The sequence below is a fragment of the Epinephelus moara genome, chromosome 24, assembly GCF_006386435.1.
Source record: "Epinephelus moara isolate mb chromosome 24, YSFRI_EMoa_1.0, whole genome shotgun sequence".
Classification (NCBI taxonomy): domain Eukaryota; kingdom Metazoa; phylum Chordata; class Actinopteri; order Perciformes; family Serranidae; genus Epinephelus; species Epinephelus moara.
In genome coordinates, this window is record NC_065529.1 from 34,336,171 (window position 1) to 34,359,926 (window position 23,756).

The 23,756-nt window shown below is 40.9% G+C and overlaps 1 protein-coding gene across 2 annotated transcripts in view; it reads right to left on the reverse strand.

The window, feature by feature from the left end:
• ppp1r16b (protein phosphatase 1, regulatory subunit 16B) overlaps positions 1-23,756 on the reverse strand; it is a 150,142-nt gene that overhangs the window by 45,506 nt on the left and 80,880 nt on the right. For both annotated transcript variants that reach the window (XM_050038967.1, XM_050038968.1), the window contains exon 3: positions 10,889-10,959. In XM_050038967.1, the coding sequence (XP_049894924.1) occupies positions 10,889-10,959 (71 nt within the window). The remainder of the gene's footprint in view (positions 1-10,888; positions 10,960-23,756) is intronic.

Genomic DNA, 23,756 nt, shown 5'->3' on the forward strand with positions numbered 1-23,756 from the left:
ATTAGCTCGCATCTCCAGCCTGCAGCGGTGGCATGACAGATGTCGTCAGGAAAAAAGCCCAAGAGACTGCAACCTACACACCAGCCGACAACTAGGCTAATCTCCTAACCTCCCTCTGAGTAAACCCACATACTTCAGCCCACCTGCTCGCTGACTAAACTAATCTCTTAGCTTTTCACTCTGCAAAAAAATACTTGCACCCACAAGATAACCAGTCGTTAAACTAAACTCCTAGCCTCCCCCCTGTGGAGCCCACATGCCTCCACCTTTCTTGAAAATAATGTGGCTTTCATGGAAATTATTCAGACGGGGACGGGAGTGTGGTTCTGACAAAGGCTCAGATTATGCGACTGGAAAACAACAACAAGAGTCTTACTGGGATCCGTCAGTGGGCCGAGAGGACTGTGGTCAGGGCTGAGGAGCAGGATGACGAGGAAATAAAGCTGAGACTGTGGCCCCTTCTTACACATCCGCACTGCTGCAATACCAAGATTCTTCATTATAAGGCTTTGCTTTTTTCCCCACACAGAGCCAAACAACGCTAACATAAGGGCACGGTCACACATGACCGAAATTAACATTGGCAAATATTCCCCTCCCGTTCACTTCCAGTCAGTGCGAGCAGAGGGGTGAATAAAATATTCACTTCCTATGTCAAAGCAAATTTGCATCTTTGCAGGGGCGTTTCCTGGATTTGAGGACATCAGGGGGCTTAGTCCGAACCTCTGTAGGGGAGTCAAGGCTAAACTTTTTATGAACAAGCTCTATTTAGATGCTTTTTATACGCTTTATTTACCCTTAAAATAGTTTTTGAAATGTATTTTCCAGATTAATTATACCTTGTGATGTTAAAAGTATTAGTAGTTGTCAGTAAATATTATTGAGTAAAAACAGTAGAGTACTTTGTAACTGCTTTCATTAAAAATTTGGAAAATTTGAGGTGCTTTTACTTAAGTATTTTCCTTTTATGCTGTTTAACACTTAAAGTACATCTCAGAGTGAAACATTGTACTTTCTACTCCACTACATTCATTTGTCTGCTTTAGTTAGTTTGAAAACTTAGATTACTATTACAAAATTTAATCAACAGATAAATGATGATGTATAATTACAGATTAGACCAAGGGTGTCGAACATACAGTCCGGGGGCCAGAATCGGCCCACTGGATGACTTTGCACACCTAATGGTGATGCACTTGTGAAGGCTGAGAGGTGCAAGGTTTTTTCATGCAAAATGCAGCTTCAGAGGCTTTTCCACCCCGACCAGAATACAGCTTTTTTCTTTCACTTTAGTTGGATGTGGTGATGTCAGTGTTCATGTAATGACAGTGAGTAGCGCACTGAGTGAAAGTGGAAAAACTGAGAAATATTGTTGAAATTGCACTTATTCTTCTGAAGACATCACAGGCTGTTTGTCATCTGTTTTGTAAATGGATGAGTGTTTTTAAAATGTACTTCTTTAAACAAAAAAGGGAAGAATTTGGAGGTGTTTGTTATTCATAGGATATTATGCAATGGTTTTACTGGTCTGGCCCACCTTCGATTGAATCGGACAGTAAGTGGCCAATGAACTAAAATGAGTTTGACACAACTGGATTAAACTATTCAGCAGTATATCAAGCATTTAAAATTAGCTTCACCTTTACCAGCTGCAACATTAAAGAGATTACTAATGCGCTCTCTGTCCTGCATGTGATCACAGAAAATATGCTGCTCGAACAACAACGAGGACCCAAAACAGGGTTTTTTATTATTATTTCATTATTAAGACTATTCTTATTTTTATAAAATACATATACAGCCTATTTAGATCCTGGACTATTCATAAACATTCAGGGCTAAAGCCAGGAGGCCAGGCCTAACAACACCACTGCATCTCTGCATACATGGAGTTCAACTTTGGTGAACTTTGACCGGTTAAGTCGTCGCGTCAACCGATAGCTAAGACGTATGTGTGAGGTGACACCGATTTTTGTCTAACCAGCCGATATTGTTTGACAATAGCCATAAAAAATACAAACAGCCCCACGTGAGAGATGCCGCCTGGCTGGCAGTGAGTCTAAAAAAAGACATGGAATGAAAGAAAATGGAAAATTTACCAATAACATCATATTTTACGGTATTTATTAGCAAGCTAGTTAACATTAGCAAGCAAGCTAGCTTTCAGTGTCCATCACATCCAGCACAGCCCACATTTACGTCAATACGTCAATACCCACCGGCTGCGTTTGCTGTGCGGAGCGGTGCAGTTCCGCCGGAAGACATCTCGGTGCACTGCCATGATTAATACAGCCGCAGCCGGTGGAAACACACACATTGAATAGAATTTAATCCTATCGGCTCCGCTGCCGTGCCGGAGCACAGACGCAACCAACACGCATCTGGTGGAAATAGGCCGTAACACAACACACCCCTGCAAACCACGCCCACCGCTAATACAAGACGAACCCACCAACATGAGGGTGAACTGAACCCTGCTACAACATCACATTGCAGTGAATGAATATGAGACCAAGCTTAGCAATAATCCACTTTATAATTCACTATACATGAAATGTGATTCACATTATAAGCACTGAGATGTAACCCAAACCACCTCTCTTTTAACAAACACTTCATAGCTAGCTAAATGCTAATCTGGCATTTCCTCTGGACCAAGGGGCAAAGGGGGCAGATCATGGACTGATGTGTAGGTATGATAGGTGGGTCACGTAGCTGCACCAGCCTCCAACTGTATCAACTCTCATTAACTATCGTTTACCGTCCCTGTTATATGGCGGTTGATCTCATCCTCTGCTCAGAGAGTAAGGAGCTCACTTTCTCCCCAGTTTGTGGACATCTTGGTTTGTTCTTCTAATTTAAGTTAGCTGCTTAATGCTGCTAGCTGCTTTTTAAAATTTCCCAGTAGTGGGTCACACACATAACACGTCAAACCACCACACGCAGCTCCCTCAGGGTTAGTGCAGTGAGGGCTGTCGGTGACAGAGCTGGCACAGAAACTGAAATACTGAGGGGGTTAAGTGAGCGAGACCAGGACCAGGTGGCTGAGACTGCGGGAGGTTAAAGGATAAAAGCACTTTATATTTTTACCAGAGATGATAGGACTCATGCAAATCATGAAGAGGGGAGGAGGTCTGTGTGGAGAAACTTCAGCTGCTCAGAATTAGACCTAAAAGGAGAAATGAACTGAAGCCAAGCTGTGACAGGCAGCAGGGACATCAGGGGTACGCTGGATGATTTCTGGGCTCAGGTACAGCTTAAACCACTGTTGCATGTCATTTTCTGACCTTCCCTGTCACTCTTCCTGTCTAATAGAACATCGACATTTAATCACATCTTTGAAAAATAATTGAAAACACAAAAAGTGCCGGAGACTAGAGTGACAGCTCCGGGCTTATTACTGAATTTGGGGAGCTGAGTGGAAGAGCGTGGTGCTGAAAGGCAGGCAGGTCTGCATTTAAGGTCCTCAAAGGCTGACGTTATGAAGAGCCGAATGATTGATGAAAAGTCTGAGACCACATAGGAAAGCAGTCTTTTAACTTCACGTCTTAAATCCTGCAGATGATCATTACAGCACGAGTTTAAAGCCCGCCTCAGTCATCTCTGTACCCGTCTCTGTCATCTCTGCATAAATATTTAAATGGTTGAATCACTGAAGTAAAATATTTTTAAATGTGACTGCAGCAGTCTGTTGATGTTCTGGGTCATCGTGCCCACCCAGCCACACCAGGGTCCTGAAGCAAAACACATGAACTCAGAGCCAGATAACGGCGGTGACTCAACCAAACATGGGACAACATGAGGCGAGTGTGTTTGAAAGCATCCGCTGGCAAGGATACCATCTGCCTCCACCTTGAAGGGTGTTCAGACCAAAAATAGCACTGTTTAAAAGACAAATGGGGCAATGTTGGTGTGGGATTTTTAACTACAGATACAGGTGAGAAAAACAAATATGGTCAATGAAGCTAATACTCTTCTACCATATATAGTGTAGCTCGTTTTAATCTCTCCAAGCAGCCCGCATTGAGCCTCACAGCAGGGGACAGCCAGGCCGGCCCACGCTGTTGTGGCTGTGCTCAGTACCAAAGCCAACCAGGGCCAACGCATGATGAGCTCCCTCAAACCAAAGCTGTTTCTAAACTGATTGCCCACAAGAGGTGACAATGTTTTGTAGCTTATGACTGGATATCTGTGCTTTGAAAATTAGTGTCACTCCTACATTCCTGTTACATTCCTGATCATAGATATCAGCCATGATTTACTCTTGTCTAGTCTGACTCACAAGATGTAAATGGTGGCTGTAAGCCTGCCATTGGCCGATTTAGACCGGCTTCTTCCTCCCTTACGCCATGCCTTCTTTTCTCTGCTGTTACCACTTTTAAATCTCCTTTGCTAGGGGAAACAACAATCTCTGAACAAACAACTTCCATACTGAAAATGGCACTTTCAACGAAGATTTTCATCACGTAATAAGCATGCCTGCTTTGTTCTTCTGATAAGTTGTTGTCCAGATGTAGAGTGAATGACACAACTTGCGATCACACCTCCTTACCGTACTCTCATGCAAGAAGTCGATCCATTCTCTAAAACAGCCAGTTGAAGTTGATTTGCCACATCTTTCAAAACACTAGTCAATACCAGATTTCTATCTTTTTCCACCAAATCAAGTTCCACCCAACACTATTTTACAAGGGAACGATTGCTGCTTCCTGCCTTTAGCATTGCCCAAAATGATTGTGATTGGTTTAAATACATTCAAACAAGCCAGAGCGTTTTTTTTTCCCCATCGCAGGAAGATATTGGGTGATTTCAGACCTTTCTCTAGCGCTGACTCGTACAATGCTACAGAGGTAGGTCTGGCTATGCGACACTCACTTTTCACTGATCGCTTTCAGCTGTATATGAGCTGTTAGGTTACTGCTAATACAAACCAAACAGTTCCTGCTGTTTCAAAATTAAAATCTGTCCATCATCAAACCAGTCATGGGTCTTTTTTCAAGATTAGGTTTTTGGGCTTTTTGCCTTTAATGACGGGACAGTGTGTGAGGGGGGTGAGGGGGGAAGAGAGAGGGGACGGCATGCAGCAAAGGGCCACGGGCTGGAGTCCAACCTGTGGCCGCTGCAACAAGGACACTGCCTTTGTACATGGGGCACCCGCTCTACCCACTGAGCTACTGGGCAACCTGCCAGGGGGCTTTTGTTGTGAAGGCAGCTATAGAATATGCAATGTATCTGTAGAGGAGGTAATGGAGCTTTGCTAGAGGTACTACTCTTCAATAAAAACTGGTCCACACAACTAGATATTGATGCATTGTGCAATATAGAGTTTTAAATATTACATGTAAAGAAAGTAGAAGAGGAGAAAATGAGTTGTGAGATCACCAGCTACAGCTAACAGGCTCCATAGTGATTTTGTGCAAACAAGCACATCTCCAACTCTTTTATCTTGCCCTGCTGTCCTGTGGAAAACCTGCTGATGTCTTCATTCAAGTATCAAACTATCAAAGACAGCATTTCAGTAATAGATCCCAAAGCTTGGAGGTTTATGAGATGCCTAAACAGTGCACACTGGTTTAAAATATTATTGTACAAATTTAAAAACTCTGGGAATTAATCATGGCAACAGTCATTTTAAACAGAAGATATGTTTGACAAGGAGGTTGTATTTTTGATGCAGCACCAAGGACGGGTGTGATCATGGCCTCGCACACATTCATCATCATACATTCATCCACACATGCATGCATAACCCTGTCACTGAACAAAAGGTCTCCATTTGTCCTTCACATCATCCCAGTGTGATCGATGCAACTAACTGTAGGAACTGAAGCTGCTGAGGGGCTTTCATGACGCATTGACTTATTCTCAAGGGATGACGTAGTAAATATTGAAGTGTATACAGGTATTGGTGAGTTATTTGTGTGTGTGTGTGTGTGTGTGTGTGTGTGTGTGTGTGTGTGTGTGTGTGTGTGTGTGTGTGTGTGTGTGTGTGTGTGTTTTGAGGTATGTGCAGCTATCTATTGATTAATGCGTCCTATCAGTGAGGTGAGACCAACCTTAGATAGGTATGACATCTCATTTAGAGAAACATCACCACCACTTCCCTTCATCTATCTCACCCTCTGCCATATGATGTGTGTGTGTATCTATGGATTCCCCATGTGTATTTCTGTCTGTATATATTGTCCCATTTGCCTGTGTGTGAATGGCAGTATTTGTCAAACTGTAGCAGGAGTGAAAAGGTCTCATCTCGGAGACGGTGTGCAGGTTGACCCGTCCAAATAGCAGATTATCGGGTACACACACATTCAAAGCCCAAAGGTCAATCTGATCTCTTGGCAGCCCCACGGCCCCCGGCTTTTAAAACACCAGCCACACCAGTGGTGACTGATGGACTTCAATTTTCTCTTCCCCTTGTTCATTTCGCAGGCTCCCAGCAGGAGCCAGAGTATTAGGCTTTGAGCAGCCGAGGGGGAAAGAGAGACGGTCGTGTTAGCTGAGGCAGAGCGAAGGGAGAGGACATAAACTGTCAGAGGTTTAGTACAACTGTAGAGAGAAATGAGAGGAGAGGGGACAGGAGGGCTGAGAGGCAGATGAGAAACTGAGGTTATAAATGAGCATCACATCCGTTTGAAATGCTTTCAGATGCCATCCTTCAGGAAGTCAGATTTATTTTACTTTGAAATGCGACTTCAGTGGTAAAGAAAACTTGGTGTCTTGCACTGTAAACATCTCCCCTCACTGTGCATAAAGATGCTGTCAAGACCTTGATGTAGGTTTAGGGACAAAAATAAGATTCTGAGTTTACTCTTTGAGCAGTGATGACATTTTAGCGTGTCAAGGACAAATAAATGGCTTCATGCTTGTTTGTGTTTACAGGCCTTTTCCTCAGCATCTTTAACCTGCAGCAGGTGAACCAACACAGTCAGCAACTGCAGCAGCTCTGTGGACAGATTCCTGTTCAAGTCCAGAAGAACGTGTTCTCAAAGGGATCATTCAGATTTTTGGAGGTGGGGTTGTAAAAGGCACTTCTCTATAGGAAGTGTGTTAAGCCCCTTTTCCACCGAGCAGTTCAGTTCAGTTCAGTCTGGTACGCTTTTTTCCGTTTCCACTGTGAAAATTTGTGGATGGTACCAATGGAACCGTTCTGTGCCGTCCCCATTTTTGGTCCCCCCTCTGTTGGGGTACCTAGCACACAGATCTGGTACTAAAAGGTGGAGCTGTGAACACTGCAGTCTGTTGATTGGTCAATAGAGGATGGTCACTCTGCTCAGGGCTGAGTTGTGGCTGGTTTTGAGGCTCATGTAACCACTGTTCATACTGTGGAGAGTTTTATTAGTAAACTCTCTATAACTACTGTAACTATAAAATGAAAGGATGCTTTGCTGCCTCTTGCAGCAGCTGGAGTCGGACAAAAAATGAACTTAATTCACTGGGTCGACTGCAGGCGACTTTTAAGGTGGAACGTTAACTTGTACTGTTACTCAATGCATGAGCTGACAACGTGAATCCATCAGCACGCCTTAAATTTCTGTGACAACTTGGAAATGGGGCTTTAGATCAGTGGTTCTCAACTTATAGTCGCGGTCCAAAAGTAGGTCATGGGTTCATTCTGAATGGACGGCAAGTGACTCGTGAATGTGTCGAGTTTGTAAAAAGCACACTTTATTTTGAAGTAGAGTGAATTTACAGCACGGAGCTTTTATTTTGAAGTGCCATTTCCTGGTGTAAATTGAGTGACTGACGGACAGGCACTGGACAGAGACAGCAAACTAGCTGGACAACGTGGCCATGACGCTTAATGTGTCAAACTGTGTGGACCGTGAACCAATGACTAAGGAGAAACCTGGACCCTGTGGTTAGACCAGCTGGGAACCACTGTATCAGATTATAGACTATCTTTGTGAAACCCCTGGTTTTGGTTTAATGGTTGCACTTTGTTGTTAAAGACTACCTGGAGCCTGGACAAATGTTTGTACGTGGCAAAGTGGGCCAGTCTCTCATACTGTGCTGACAGGAAATGACTACGACTCAGAGGAATGACGGAAAACTTCTCAGATCAAGACTCTGATTTGTGACTAAATGAGACATGTAATGATCCATTATTTACACAGACAGCTGAGCAGTTTTGAGTAGGAAGTTATTTGGAGCATTGATTTTGGATGAGGTGAAAGCTTTGATTATCATGCCAGTAATGGCTCTAATTACCAAGAGAAAATAGGCCTGACCTCCTCTATCAATTTCCTGCATCAAAATGGACTAATTTCCCCAATACTGAACTCATTTCCTCTCTATTAAGAATCATTTTTTCATTGTCAGAAAACCTCAACAGTCTATTCTGCACAAGACACTTTAATTCATACAGCTGCAAACTAATCACACCAGGAAATGATTTAATTATATTTCAACAAAGGCTCACATGGTTACAGTAATACATTTGGACCTGATTAATCAAAGTTTTTAAAAAGGAGAGAATCACAAGGTTTTACTGCTGCAGAGGCAAAACAAGGAGATGTGGGATATCTGACAACAGAATAAACTCAAGAAGACAACACACAGCATGAGAGGGCCGAGTACCTTTTACAAAATATTCTGTTTAGTCTTCAGTGTTTTACATCAAATGTAATAATGAAATTAGGCAGCGTGAGACTTGAACAAGAAAGGTGTAATTATCCAATCTGCATCAAAATAACATTCATTCCATTATTTCCTATCGTCCTCTTTACAAGGAGACTTACAAAAGTGTTATGCATTCAGTTGAGAAAAAAAATTCTGCTGTTTTTCTGAATCAACGAGCAGATTTTTTTAAAATAAAAACTTTTCTTTTCAAATGAAAGCTCTACGCTTCGGTAGATATGTTTTGTTTAGCAGAATAAACTGATTAAACAGAAACTGAGTCTTTAAAAGGGGTGCTGCATGAAGACCGAGTTTCTTATACACATAGGAAACTTTTCAGTTAGTCAGTTACTCAGGAAAATATATCTGTTGTAAAAGCACTATCTTTTATCTTCAGGTATTTGGCGCACATTTAGACATTATACACAAACTTCTACAGGCCATTTTTAGCTGCCTGAGGAGATTAGAAGAGAATTTAAACTGGCTTCAAAAATTGCATTTAAAAAAAAAATAATTTAAGAGGATGCATTGTGTGCATAAGTTTTCCCCAAAATAAGAGACTGTATTACTTTTATTTCCTTTTGCCCACTGGTAGCAAGCAGTCAATAAGTGGCTGTGGTATATGGATACATGTCTAAATTATAAATGCCTGAATCAATATGTTAAAGTACTAGAGGGCATCCAGAGATGTGTTTTTCAGTCATGTTTGTCCACCAAAGCAAGACACAGTTCACCGTCTTCGGGCCTGTGTACACATTTTTTTTTAGCACCAGCACCTTTTAACTATTGTTCCAAATTAGGAGAGCGCATATGAAGCCGCCTGGAGAAAAAGCGCCACACTCACACTCTAAAATATGATCCACTGTCTCAACTTTAATAAATTAGGGTAACAATTTGCATGCATCATTTCAAATAGTTCCAACTCTGGTATTATTGAGTCAGTCCTATGAGTCTAATGTAATCTGACTCTAACTCTGTTAGTTGAGTGCAGCCAACATGACTTGCTTTAACCTCCCAAAAACTTAAAGTTGCATCAATTAATATTTATTCAAAAGTTGTGGTGATATTTAGTGGACAAATTTTTTTAATCTAAAATATCATTACTTATTTATTTTAATTCCATCCGAATCAGAAATGTCAAAAATATTTGTTTTATTTTGGCCAGTTTCTTAAAATAAGTTGTCAACTGACAAGAATACATCCATGAAACAAACATTTCTTAAGTGCTATCCATTAACTCCATGAATCATTTTTTAGAGTGCTGCATCTTTTTTCAAAGTGCCCCAGCTTTTCTGTGCAGCTGCTCTGAGTGCTTCTAGTTTCAAATCTGGCGGCGCTGCTGTCGTCACTGACGGTCTTTTAGCTTCCGTCTGTCCCAAGCTGAATGACACGTCAGTCAGAAACTATCACAACAAACACAGAGAAACCCGTTTGTGGAAGCAGATCAGCCGGACGCTGGATGTTGATGGAGAGTTGTGCATTTATCACCATACGTGTTGTACCCTTGTTGCTAACATTGCTCATTGTAGAGCCTGTTATCTTAGCTACCTAGCTAATGTTAATGTCAAGATATTGGAGTGTTTTTCTTTAAAAGAGCTCCCCAGAACCCTGTAGCTGCTTCTCTGCATAACAGAAACACCATGTGGACACATGCCCTCATGGTCCACACACCTATTGACAGCTTCACTGAAAACAGTTTGCTGTAATTTTTGCCAAAACAGAGACAGTTTTTTAAATCTGTGTCTGATTTATCATAGCATAATCATTTCTTTGTTTTAAGAGTCTTTTTTTTTTCCAGGCATTCTTGCCTTAATTTAACAGTGCAGAGGCATAGACTGGAAACATGGGAAGAGAAAGAGATATGACTCGCAATAAAGGTCTAAAGGCTGGAATCGAATCTGAGACGTTGCTGTAATGTGGCATGTGCTGTAACCACTGTGTTACCAAGGCGCTCTGCACTATCATGTCTAGAGAACGTTGGTCTAACCATCAGGAGTACATTGAAGTTCACAGGACATTTTGGCATCTGGACAGAAGAAGGCGAGGACTGAACTGCCAGACCTGTGATTAGTGGACAACAACCTGCGGGTGCTACCAGAAGACGTCTTCTGTATTTTTGATGTTTGACATGCAACTAAAAATCTATCTACTTACCATCATTTGTCATTTTCAGTTTCAGGATAAGATGCCATCAGTGCCACAGATACAGAAAGAAAGACAGAAGGTGGAGAGAGACAGACAGACAGGTGGAGACAGAGGTGGACGGTCGTACCTGATGCAGAGCGGTGAGGCCATCTTCATTGCAGAGGTCTGGACTCACATTGTTCTTGAGCAGGTAGCGCACTGGTGGAAAAGAGAGAGATGGAGAAACACATGAGTGAAGGCGGAAAATAACTGGAAAATATTTCTATTTCAGAAACAGGATTTCCTTCAGCTGACTGCAGTTCCCTTTACAAATTGAACCAGATTTAGACACCTCACTTCACCGCATGCTTCACTTGCACTAATGAAACACTATTCTGTGGCTGAGATTTGAAAAATATTCAGTTTGCCTTCACAAGTCTCGAGTGAAGAGGCACACGTGTTGCATGGTGATACAGCCATTCAGCTGTGATCAATATTTCAGAAAGAATACGATGTTCTGGCTGCTGCAGAGCAAAAAAAAACAACGGATGCAGGATAAAAGCCTGATGAGATTCCTCCTGATTGCTCACACAGCCTGCAGGTGCAGCTTTACTTAACCTTTTGTTACCCAGTGACATCACCAATCAATCTGCAATCCATTAATCTCTCTGCATCATCGTGATGCGGCCTGCAGGAACTTCAATCTCTCAAATTATCAGCCCTGCCAGGATGTTACCCAACTGACCTTGGAAATATGGACGAATGAGTAATGGTAGGATGATGTAATGATCCCTGGGATTACACTGTTTGTCTGCCTCATAGTCCCAACAGATAAACCCTGTGCCCAGACCCTAATTCACAAAATATCAGCTATCACAGAGTACACGCTGGACCGCTGCCTGACCGCTAACACGGCTCAACCTGCTGGTCTGAGCAGGAAGTGGCGGCACAGGGCTCCTTTCCACGTCATTATTATCCCCTGTTTTTGGCAGAGCTACCATCTGCCTTTATTTCGCTGAGACAAAAAAAAAAAAAACAGCGAGTGGATAAATCAGGTTATGATGCTGAAAGAGAGATGAGAGAGATTTGGGATGATAATTATCACATCTGTCCCTCAGACTGCCAGAAAAACAGTCACACACACATGAAGTAGAAACAACACATGTATGCACACAAATACACAAACCAAACATCCACACACACACACACACACACACACACACACACACACACACAGTAGAGGATGGAGAAACATGCAATAAAACACAGTACAGACATGATGTACAGATGTATATATCAAGCATCAGTTTGGTTTCAGATGAGGAGGGCAGTCATGAAATCTTTGCGTAGAGGCATTACTGAGTTTGTCTAAGGGGCTCTTTGGACACGTGGACAAAAAAAATCACATGAAATCTCCAAAGCACTCTTTTGCTTTTAAACAATTAAAATGCTTTCATTGTCATGGCATCATCATGTTAGACTTAAAACAAAGTATAACAGATCTAATAGAACATAACAGTGCTTTTAAAGTGGTATTCCACCAATAGGAATATTCCACATGGACTTAAAAGTTCCAGTAGATTGCGTCGTTTGGCGCACAATATTCATCAAAGCTAAGTTAAAGAGCAAATAACAGCACTAAAATACTGTTAAGTTGTTTATAGTGCTTCAGTTAAGAATGATGTTACAACAACACAAAACCCCAAAAGAATAAATCAATTTCTTCATCAACAGAAAACTATTTTGATCATCAATTAATTGTTTTCAAGCAAAAATGCCAAACATAACCTGGTTCCAGCTCATCACTGGTGAAGTTTTTGTTGCTCTTCTCCATTTGATATGATCATAAACTGAATATTTTTGGGTTTTGGACTGTTGACAAGACAAAACAAGACATCTGATGCGACCTTGAGCTTCAGGAATATTGTGACAGGCCATCTTAATGGTTTTCTGACATTAGTTAGACAAAATTTGGGCTGTAACTAACAACCATTTTCACTGTTGATTCATCTGTAATTATTTCCCTAAATGAAATGATTAGTTGTTTGGTTTATAAAATGTCAGAAAATGGTGAAAAAAATGTCAGTCAGTGTTTCCCAAAGCCCAAGATATTGCCCTCTAATATCTTTTGTCCACAACCCAAAGATGTCACAAAAGGAGGAAAGAAACCAGTAAATATTCACATTTAAGAAACTGTAGTCAGAGAACTTTGATGTTCCGTATATTATTGTAAAGTAATACAGTTATTTTAGTTTTAAAAAATACTCAAACTGATTAATTGATTATCAAATTGATTGGCAATTAATTTACTAGTTGACACTAATCGATTTTGTTATAGCTCTGAAGTCAAAGTTTTTCAACTGCAAAGAAAGTAAATGCTTCAGTATATCCTGCATATGTATGTATATATCAATTTATAAAAAAACATATTGAGATGAAATAGTTTGGTACAACAAAAAAGAAGTTGATTCATCAATAGAAAAATAACTATTTTCATCATCGATTAATCATTTTCACAAAAATGCCAAACATAACGGAGATCCAGCCGACCATTGGTAAAGATTTTGGCTGGACAAAACAAGGAGTGATGTCACGTTGGACGTATTGCAACAGGCTTTTGGCATTATATATACGCCAAATGAATGCTCAGTTAATAAAGAAAATAATCAGCAGCTTAATAGATAGTAAAACATTAGTTGTAGCCCTGCTGTGTGGTGAAAGCAGAACGTTGACAGAGCAGCAGCTTCAATCCTTCGTCTTAATCTACACAGGCAGCATTTAGTCAACGTACTGAGCGTAAAAAGTATCGGCAGCACTAAGAGCCCGACCCAAAAAATGCAGGTCGCAGTTATGGGAATAAAACACAAATAAAATAGGAGCTGGTACATGACCTGCTGAATTGGTTCAACTAGAAGCTAATCTGTTTTGTCAGACAAAAGAAACGTTCTCCTTAAGAGGTTTGCTGAAATTTTCAATGTAATTCTGTTCAGGTTGACCCTGACTGTGACTATGTAAAAACTGTGGTTATTCTTCTGTTCAGTTTTTAGAAAATTTAAGAGAAAGTCAGCTCAGACTGCACTATAACACACTGATAAGTTTGTCATATTTGAACTGCCATTAACAAGAAAATGTTGCATGTTAGATGTCTTTTGATCGAGTACGGCTGCGACTGTGGTGAAAAAGCCGAGAAAGAAGAACAAATGTACCAAATGGCGTGGCAAAACTTTTTTTTTTTGGGGTCAGCTAAAACAAAACTAATGCATGTAATTCTAAAAGTTACATGCATCACGTGCGTGTGCACAGAAAAAAGTACTTTAAAGCCCTGGTACAGAGAGATTTTACTGAGTAAATCAAACTGAGCCTCTGTATAAAATACAAGCTGTGCTAGTCCACGCACACTCATACACAGGATTACACTACACACTCTTAATCCTCTACACTGTATTATCCATTTATATAGCCCTTTGTTTCTCTACATGCAACACACACACACACACACACACACACACACACACACACACACACCATTTTCAAAAACCTTTTGTATGAGGAAGTCAGTGTCAGATGAAAAGCAGGTACTTTGGGAGGCGCTGCACCTGCTGACATCTTCTCACAGAAATCTTTCTTAAGTTAAGAACAGCTCGAGCTCCTGGAGGAGTGCTCGTAATATGAGCTGCATTTTTATGTGGCAGCTAATAAAGGTGATGGAAGGATGTTTGCTATAGAGGCAGGTCGTGACAACAAGATGTATACGATTGAAAATTGACCGGCAGACAGGTCCGTATTTATGCACAGCGTCTGTGCTGCAGAAGTTTCCTCTGAGTTGGATGTTAGTGCTGTTTGACGATAATGGCAGCTGGTCATTATGGAAACACATTGTGTGCTGCAGAAAATGAGGCAGAGGGAGTGCTTTTTTCTACAGTAAAGTAGACTGATGGAAGTGCAGCCGTCACCAGCCAAACTCCATTATCCCACTTCCTGATTCCTGCAGCTATCAGGCCTCAATTAGGCTTCTGATCACTGTCAACATCTAACTGTGGTATTTGTCTTTGCCAGAAGATTTTCAGTATTATCACAACCATGTACACAGCAGCTCGGCAGCAGACATATCTCCAAACATCAGCTGCTGTTAAGGAGCAAGGACGCCAAACAAAATGAGCGCCTGCAGCTGTCTGATTCACGTTATGCACTCCTGTAAAGTGAAATATTACAGTGAGTGATGAGAGAATGGGACCCAAGGTTATACAGTGCAGGTTCAGTCTGACTGCACCAACTCATGTCACACACCGTGTCTGCTTTCAACTGTTTGTTTGGAGCTCTGTGTTGTACAACCTTGAGTGTAAACAACACTTCTCAGAGGAACCACAGAACCAACAGCACGTTTGCAGCTGACATGAGCTGCATCGTCTGTGATTCTCTTGTAATTANTGTTTTTTTGGAGCTCTGTGTTGTACAACCTTGAGTGTAAACAACACTTCTCCGAGGAACCACAGAACCAACAGCACGTTTGCAGCTGACATGAGCTGCATCGTCTGTGATTCTCTTGTGCAGCTGACATGAGCTGCATCGTCTGTGATTCTCTTGTAATTACATACTGAGGTGTTTTTCTGTGTTTCAGAATTTTCAGGGGACCTGCTAAATGTCATGTTTAGCTGCCTGAGGAGATTATAATTGGATTTAAATTGGCTTGAAAACTGCATTTAAATAACACTATTTAGGATGCAACAAGCACAGGGTTTCCTCAAAGTAACTGATTGCATTACTTTTATTTCCACAGACCCAGAGGAGGCCGAAGGAAAGTCACTTTGTGGCTCTCAGTAAGTGCCTCTGGTGTACTCATTTATTTCCATATTATAAGTTCAATGGAAACCTCTCATGGTGATCACGTACGTCCAGATCAAACTGATCTGTAAAACCTTTTTTATTTGCTTTCTCATGCAGATTACCACCTATTAATATTTACATATTAAGTAATGAAACAGACACCTTCACTATTGAATTTTATCGACCGTTTCAAAATACAGTACAGTTGTTTCATTACATGACCAGGCATTTTAAATCCACTTGACAAGAGCAGCATCAACCACAGGTGCTTTCCCTGTGCGCATTCCTTTTCTGCCTCCATCACTAACAGCCATGACTGTTTCTTGCAACCTGGTCTCACTCCCAACCTGTCAAAAACTTGAAACTTGGTCAATGGCCCATCGGCATCAGACACAGCAGAACAGACGCACCCTCAAGCAGCTGTATGAGATGCCTCTGGCGGAGGCATCTGTCGACACTCCGGGCAACTACCGTGGTAAAAAGAGTAAGAAAGTCCACATAGGACAGGAGTGGAGGTGGATGGGTCAAACAAAAGCCAGACTTTCACCAAGAAGCCTGCTGTTCGTTTAATGTGTGAAATGAAAAGTCAAATTATTTTAATAATGACGTAGTGTGCTAGTATGTGTAGCATACAATGCTAGTGACATGTTAGTAATAAACATAGTTATTTTAAGCCAAACCATTATGTTTTTTTTCTAAATCTAATCACGTGCCTATGTTGCCTAAACCTGAGAAAGTAAACCGAAAAATGGTTTTTACCTACGTTCTAAGTTTATTTTGAAAAGAGACCATATGCTTTTAATGAGCAGAAACTGTACATTTCCTGTGAAACCTGAAACCAATGCATGCAATGATGCATGCAATTGACACAAAATGATAGCTGTCCCTAAACGCCAGAAAGTGACGCAGGAGGGGTACCTTAAGTGTCATAGTTTGATTTGTAGGACCCCTGATCAAACAGCATTTAACAAATTGGGATTGAGAATGTGTTGTTTCTCACTGTTTCAGGAGACCAAACACGGTAACCTGAGGAACCCCACATTTCTCTGCTGCTTTTCATTTGCTCTGTTTTAGCTGTTTGTCATAAGTTTTGAGGAGACTACGTTTTTCATTGAAAGAAAATTACTTTTGTTTTCCCGTCATGATTTCAATGTGCATGCAGCACCAGCCTCATGCTGTGTTTACAAGGAATCAGGCAGATGGTAGACAGCAGACGGAAAACAGCTTTTGGACAGCACAGGATAAACAAACAGTCTGACAGAACTGCAGGATGATAAAAGGAAACATGCATGACGATATGTTGCAATGGCGATGTTGTATTGTTTACAAAGAATGGAATAAAATATATCAAATAAAATTATTTTGTGTGTATTATTTTATATAATTATTCTAGTAATGTCCACTAGTTGTCCACGTTTTGTTCTCGTGTGAGGGAGTTATGTAACATCAGTTTGTAAATTCTGCTGCTGGACACAGCCAAAAATTAAAATATTCCAACTTTTGACAGCAGTGCTGTCTATCGTTACTGTCACCAGTATTCTCGGTCTGCCGGTCTTCCCTTATTTTACCGACCTGCTTTTATCCACTAAAATCATATGTGGTTTGCTGTCTGCTGCCTGGCTGATTTCATATGGACGCAGCATTAGCTGTTGATCACTGTGATCACTATAAGCAGTTTCCAGTGTCTATGAAACTTGTCAACACACTGTATTGCTAGCTCCATTGAAAATGATTTCTCACTGTAATATTTTCTGTAACACAGGCAATTTTTAAAAAATACATGTCCAATTTATCATAGCATCCTCATTTCTAAAGACATACATACATCATCACTTAAACAACTAAAACACCCCCGCTTAGGAAACACTTCAAGCTAGGAACCTTACTTAAAAAGTAGATACCAAAACATAATGTCTGTAAAATGATTCCATTTGCACTGAAAGACGCTAAAACTGGCCGCGGTGACAGATCATCTATACTGTTTGTATCATTCGAGTCACAAAAAAAAAAAAAAAGAAAAAAGCCTGAAACAGAGTAAACATAGGATAAATTTGGAGGTAAACGAATTCAGGATGTAATGAGACCTCATCACTTCCTGACACCCCCACTGACAATGTCGATGTAATTTACACAACCCACTGTTGCACCTACAAAAACAGATTTAACCTTAATTGTTTGCCCTTTTCCTTTTTTCCTTCCTGATTCTTAATTTACCGCAGCAAATGAATTGCTGCACCAATGAGTCACAGTCTGGCTGTGCCAACTCTGAAGTTGGAAAAGGAAGATTTCAGGAGGTCATGAAAGGATTTTTATTGATTTCTTCCAAGTAGACATTCACTTTTTTACCTGTGTACGCAGAGTTGTCAGAGTTCAGCTACAGTCAAGCAACACGACAGCTGGTGGGGATATCGTGTTTGTAAAAGAATACTTCAATAAGATACCTGCTGTTAGAGGAGCCTGAACAAGGTCTGCTGATTAATCACCTGATTAAATAAAGTAAATATTTTACAACCTGTTTTATGACTAATGTTTTAAGTCTCTATGTAGTAACTGAAGATTTATAGCTTTGTTTTGATGTTGTTGGTACAACATAATATTATGAAAATAAATAAATGTGGCCACAGGAAGTGTTCAGGAGGCGCTGTCTACCTTTACATCCACAGGACGATTTATTACAGTCATGACGCCATCAGTCACCTGCCTGTCAAACAGCACCACAGCTGCAGACACAGACGCAGGATCAAGGTCCTGTACTACAGCTGCAGACACAGACGCAGGATCAAGGTCCTGTACTATTAGCACATGCTAATGGCATTCAATGACAAACACATACATGCAGAAGACCACATTTCATAACAAAGTGAGGACCAAGGCATGATGCATCCGACCATTACTGTTAGTGCTGTTGTTAGAGATGTGTAGAAGTGGTCATCCTCAAAGATAATGACTTAATTTACATTCACATAATATTTTCCTTTTATTTTGAATGGGAAAAAATATAAATTTATATATGGGTCATATAAACAGCATATTCCATAAGATGTTCTGAATCAGGCCTTTTTTCTTAATGTCGCATTTTCCGAATAAGACATGCGGGATATACAGATACTATTCAAGTTTTCAGAGCAATCTTTGGACATGTAAAAGGTACTTTCATAATATTGGCCTTATTTGGTTCTGAGTGTCGTAGACAACAATTTGCAAGGCTGTGGGGTAGAGATGCATACAAAAGAAAATCGAACATTTCTGGTGTGATGGAGAAAAACACCGACTTGTAAACATTATCAAAGACTTTGCTATCAACAGGTTTTTCATATGCACAAATATCTCAGCTGTAGGATGTTCTGATCATGTTAGTCAGAGTATGTATAGCTGCGTATAGACAGGAATATTGGTGGAATATTCATTTTCTTCAGCCATCCAAACAGCTCAGTAGGAATATTGTCTTTTTCAGTATCAGGGCAAAATCCAGAATATTATGTGCTTGTAAACATGGTTACTGATTGTATGTTGAAAACATCAACTAATGTCAGTTTTGATTCAAAATCTGTCTCAATATAACTTTTTACGCACAGCAGGCCTGACATTCATTCATTCATTCATTCATTCATTCATTCATTCATTCATCTTCTAACTGCTTCATCCTCTTGAGGGTCGTGGGGGGGCTGGAGCCTATCCCAGCTGACATTGGGCGAGGGGCAGGGTACACCCTGGACAGGTCGCCAGACTATCGCAGGGCTGACACATAGAGACAAACGACCATTCACGCTCACAGTCACACCTACGGACAATTTAGAGTTATCAATTAACCTAGTCCCCAATCTGCATGTCTTTGGACTGTGGGAGGAAGCCGGAGTGCCCGGAGAGAACCCACGCTGACACGGGGAGAACATGCAAACTCCGCACAGAAGGGCTCCCACACCCGGGATCGAACCGGCAACCCTCTTGCTGTGAGGCGACAGTGCTAACCACCACACCACCGTGCCGCCCACAGGCCTGACAAGCTTTGGATTTTTTATTTGATGGGACAGTTGAGGCATGGGGGTGAGGGGGGATGACATGCAGCAGGGGGCCACTGCAGCAAGGACAAAACCTTTGTACATGGGACGCCTGTTCTGTCTGCTGAGCTACTGGGCTCCCACTCTGGATTTTTTAACATATTGAGTTAATGGGGCTGTAGTGAGAGATACAAGGCATTTTAAAGAGTTCGGAGAGTGGTGTCTTTTTTAAGTGTTTCCAAATAAGAGCAAATGTGAAATAAATGAATTAAGCAGTGTGTTTATTATCTGCTCTAAGATCAGATACATTTATTGTCTGGCTAACTTTGAAGATTTAAAAGAACATGTTTAAAACACAGAGCAACAACACAGCTTCAAGACAAAGAAAAACTCAACAAGTGGTTACACTAATATGGGGTCAGTAACCTTTACTATCAAAAGAGCTATTTTTGGCCACAAGCAACAAAACAAAAATCAGTCTGGAGCCAGAAAATATATTTGAGCCTTATAATGATAGTAATAGGTCTAAATGAGCATTCATTAATATGTTTTACCTCAAGGTGGCCACTCTGCAGTGGGCTAATAATGATTACTTGGTACTTTAACTTTGCAGCATTGGTTAAAGCAAAAAAATCTGTCCACACACTACACATTTATTAGTTTCCTCTGAGACATTTCCTGATTTGGATTTTGAATCCATAACTGACTTAGAGAGGGAGACTCAAGACTAGACACCGCTATTGAGGTTCTGCAAAATTTAGAGGAAAAGGCGCCAGACCATAGACATATGACACACATTTTAGTTGAAATTATTTTTATTTTTTTTAATTTGTGTTTAGGCTACACATTTTCACAATTCGAGAATGTAAGAATTACTTGAGGCCTACAACAATGATAAAGAAAATAAAAACTAACCATATTGTTACCATTTTCATTTGTCAATGCCACAGGGTCCCACTGGAGAGTGGCTAATGAGCCACATGTGGCTCCGGAGCCACAAGTTTCCTACCCCTGCTCTATTATTACAGTTCAGTCAGGAACATTTTAATCAAAGAAAACTTTATTTCCATTTGCAGTATTATATTTGGTGGTATGGCTCTGTTTTGGGGCCTCTCCTCAGGCCTACACAGAAAGCCTCTTCCCTGTGCCTATGTGGAAAGCCTAAGGTGGAGAGAGCACACCTCTCTGCCCTTCCACATGCAAACAAGGAAAGCCTGAGGCAGAAATGCAAACCTCCCTGCCCTTCCATGTGCCTACATGGAAAGCCTAAGGCAGGGAGAGCAGCAGCAAAGACCCCCCAGGAACAGAACAGAGCAGCATCAATGCCAAACAGAAATGACACTGATAAGTCAGACACAGCATGAAAAGGAGGAGCTGGGGTGGAGGCGGGTTGCAAAGCGACTTGCAGAGGAAGCAGCAACAGTAGGCAGGCCAGAGCAGTTTAAATAGGGCGCCCTGAATGAGATTTGCCAATTGGTTGCATAGAAAGGAATCATGTGATCTATCAGCTGACTCCCTTCCATCAATCAGCTGCTCCATCAGTTGATTGGGCTGTTTGAGATCAGCTGATGTAGCTGGGATGTGAGCTGAGTTAGGACACTGCCTGAACTAACACTATGCTCTACTTATACTCCGCATGGTTATGCTACAAAGGTTGTGGGTGTCTGGATAAAGTTTAACTTCAAGTCTGATCAATTCAACATCTTGTTAAAACAAAAATAATCACAAAATGTACAAATAATCTCAAATCCTGGAGTGGAAAACATTACAGTAAATCAAAAAAAATTGTAAAAATTCAATTTTCCAACAGCGCTGATCAGATAACAGAAAATCTAATTTTAGTTGCACTCAGCTCTAACGGCATGACTTTCAGCATGACTGAAAATAATCTGGTTTCTAGACTAACAATCCAGTGGTGTGAGGGTAAAACCTGAGTGAGTAACAAAGAGTGACAGACAGTGTTCACTCTCCCTGCAGGAACACCCAGTTATTAATCTCCATTAACTACTGACTGTTCGTACATACTGTACACAAAGCTCTGCTGCAGCACAGGCAGGTGTGTGTGCGTATATCAAGACATTACTGTTGTCACATGGGAGCCCCATGTGTGTTTGTGTGTATGGATTTAACACATACAGCAACACTTGCACACATTCTGTTTCCACATTGAGTCTGGAGAAGTAATCAGAGGGTGACAGTTGTGTCTAATGGCGTCTGTCGGAGGCAGAAGTCAGATAGCTCTGCCTGCTCTTCAGACTGGAAATTATACATTTAAAGTAAACAAATATGTGCTGGAGACCAGAGTGAGATTAGCAGATGCATATAGACAATCAGCGTCACCAGCACAGCTTGATGTTTGATTGGTTTTCAGGCAGAAATGCACCAAAATATGCATTGGTGCTAAATTGCTTTCTCTGTGAGAGAGAGGTGGGCGCTGATGCATTAGTCGAGATGAAATAGATTTGATGTGCGATGTATCTGAAGATGATGGCGATGTGAAGTGAAGAGCGAGGCAGAGAGACGTTTAAAGAGCTGGAAGACAAAGACAGAGATGACTGGTTTAATATCAAGAATCTTTCTTGTTTTTTAATGCATATTTTATGTCGTGTTTTGTTGTTTGATTTTTCACGTCTCAGTGTAAAATTTGTTTTTTTGTTTTTGATCTTCAGTCTGTCTGAACCAATTTATGTAAACAACGTCAAATAAAGTGCTTATGAAATTCAGATTGCTGTTAGGACATGGAGGTGGTATGTGAATGTGACTGTAGGTACGAGGTATGTGAGATGATGGCCTCTTTCCTCATGTCATACGGCTATGCACACAGTGACACATACAAATTGCATCAATACCGAGGCAAATCAGGATCCATTTCTCTCTGCCGAAAGACGTCAAATGTTCTTTATTGTTCCTTTTTATTTGGAAATGGAAGAAGAGCGAGCGGACATTATCATAAACTACATTTACTGAGAAGATCTAACCGCGGACATTTCGGCACACATGGGTGACACAGTATTTTTCAATAAATGCTGTCAGTTCCTTTTCATGTTAGTGAGAAAGTAAAATGCATTATTCAGGTTTTATACCATGGTTTCTTGGTAAGTACTTGATTCTGATTGGCTGCAGAGTGTCCTTAAAAACCTGACAATGGACACCTACTAAATAGTTCCAGCCAAACTGTCAGCTCACCGCTCTAAATTAATGCACTGCCTACATAATAGTATCAACCTGTCTAGAATAAGTAACCACAACAACAGGGATGCTGTCAAAGCCTCTGTTCACAATTTATTCCTCACAATGGGTGTAGTTCTTCAGTGCCTCATGCTCTCAACTTTACAGGATGGAGACTGTAACACACAAGCTACAAGAATAACACCAGCCCTCTGAACTTACTGACACTTTGGATCACATCAGCGACCATCTCACATCCCAGTCGCTATTCAGCTTGCTTCTTGAGGCTGTGGCTGACAGTGACGGTACACACGGCGTATAGTTTGTTCGTGAAACCCTTGATATTGATTTGGGGACAGTGACATGGCTGGATAGCTAGCTAGGCTTGTTGTTAAACATACTATCAAATTAAGGGATGCACAATAATGTCGGCATGTCATTGGTAACAACTGATATCTGCTTTAAAATGAACTATTAGAATCAGAAAAACACGCTTTTCCTTATGTTGTACAATGAATGAGTACTACATACTCTGAAAAGTATTGTATTTCATGTATCCATCTGCTGGTGGGCCATCATGATAAGAGTATGTATGCATAATATGATGTTAATTCCACTACAGAAGAGACTTGATGATCATTAAAATTAGGTAGGGAAAAAAGTGGATATATCGATATCGGTATCGATATCGGCCAAATGAGTTGTTATATATCGGCATTAGGGGTGTAACGATACATCAATCAACATCGATACATCAATTCATTGATTAACGATCCAATTATATCGATGCAAAATGAAAACATCGATCCATATCGTCACCTTAAAGATACACATTTATTTTGAAATTCACATAGCACGTCTGTTTCTGGGCAAGCACGCCTCCGCTCAAACAACAAACAGAGCTCAGAAATAAAATGGTCAAATCATATTCTAGTTGTTTTTGTGAGTTGATGTAAATGATTGTGTTAGATGGGCATATGATATCGCGTCATATCGATCGCAGGCTCCTGAATCGAATCGAATCAA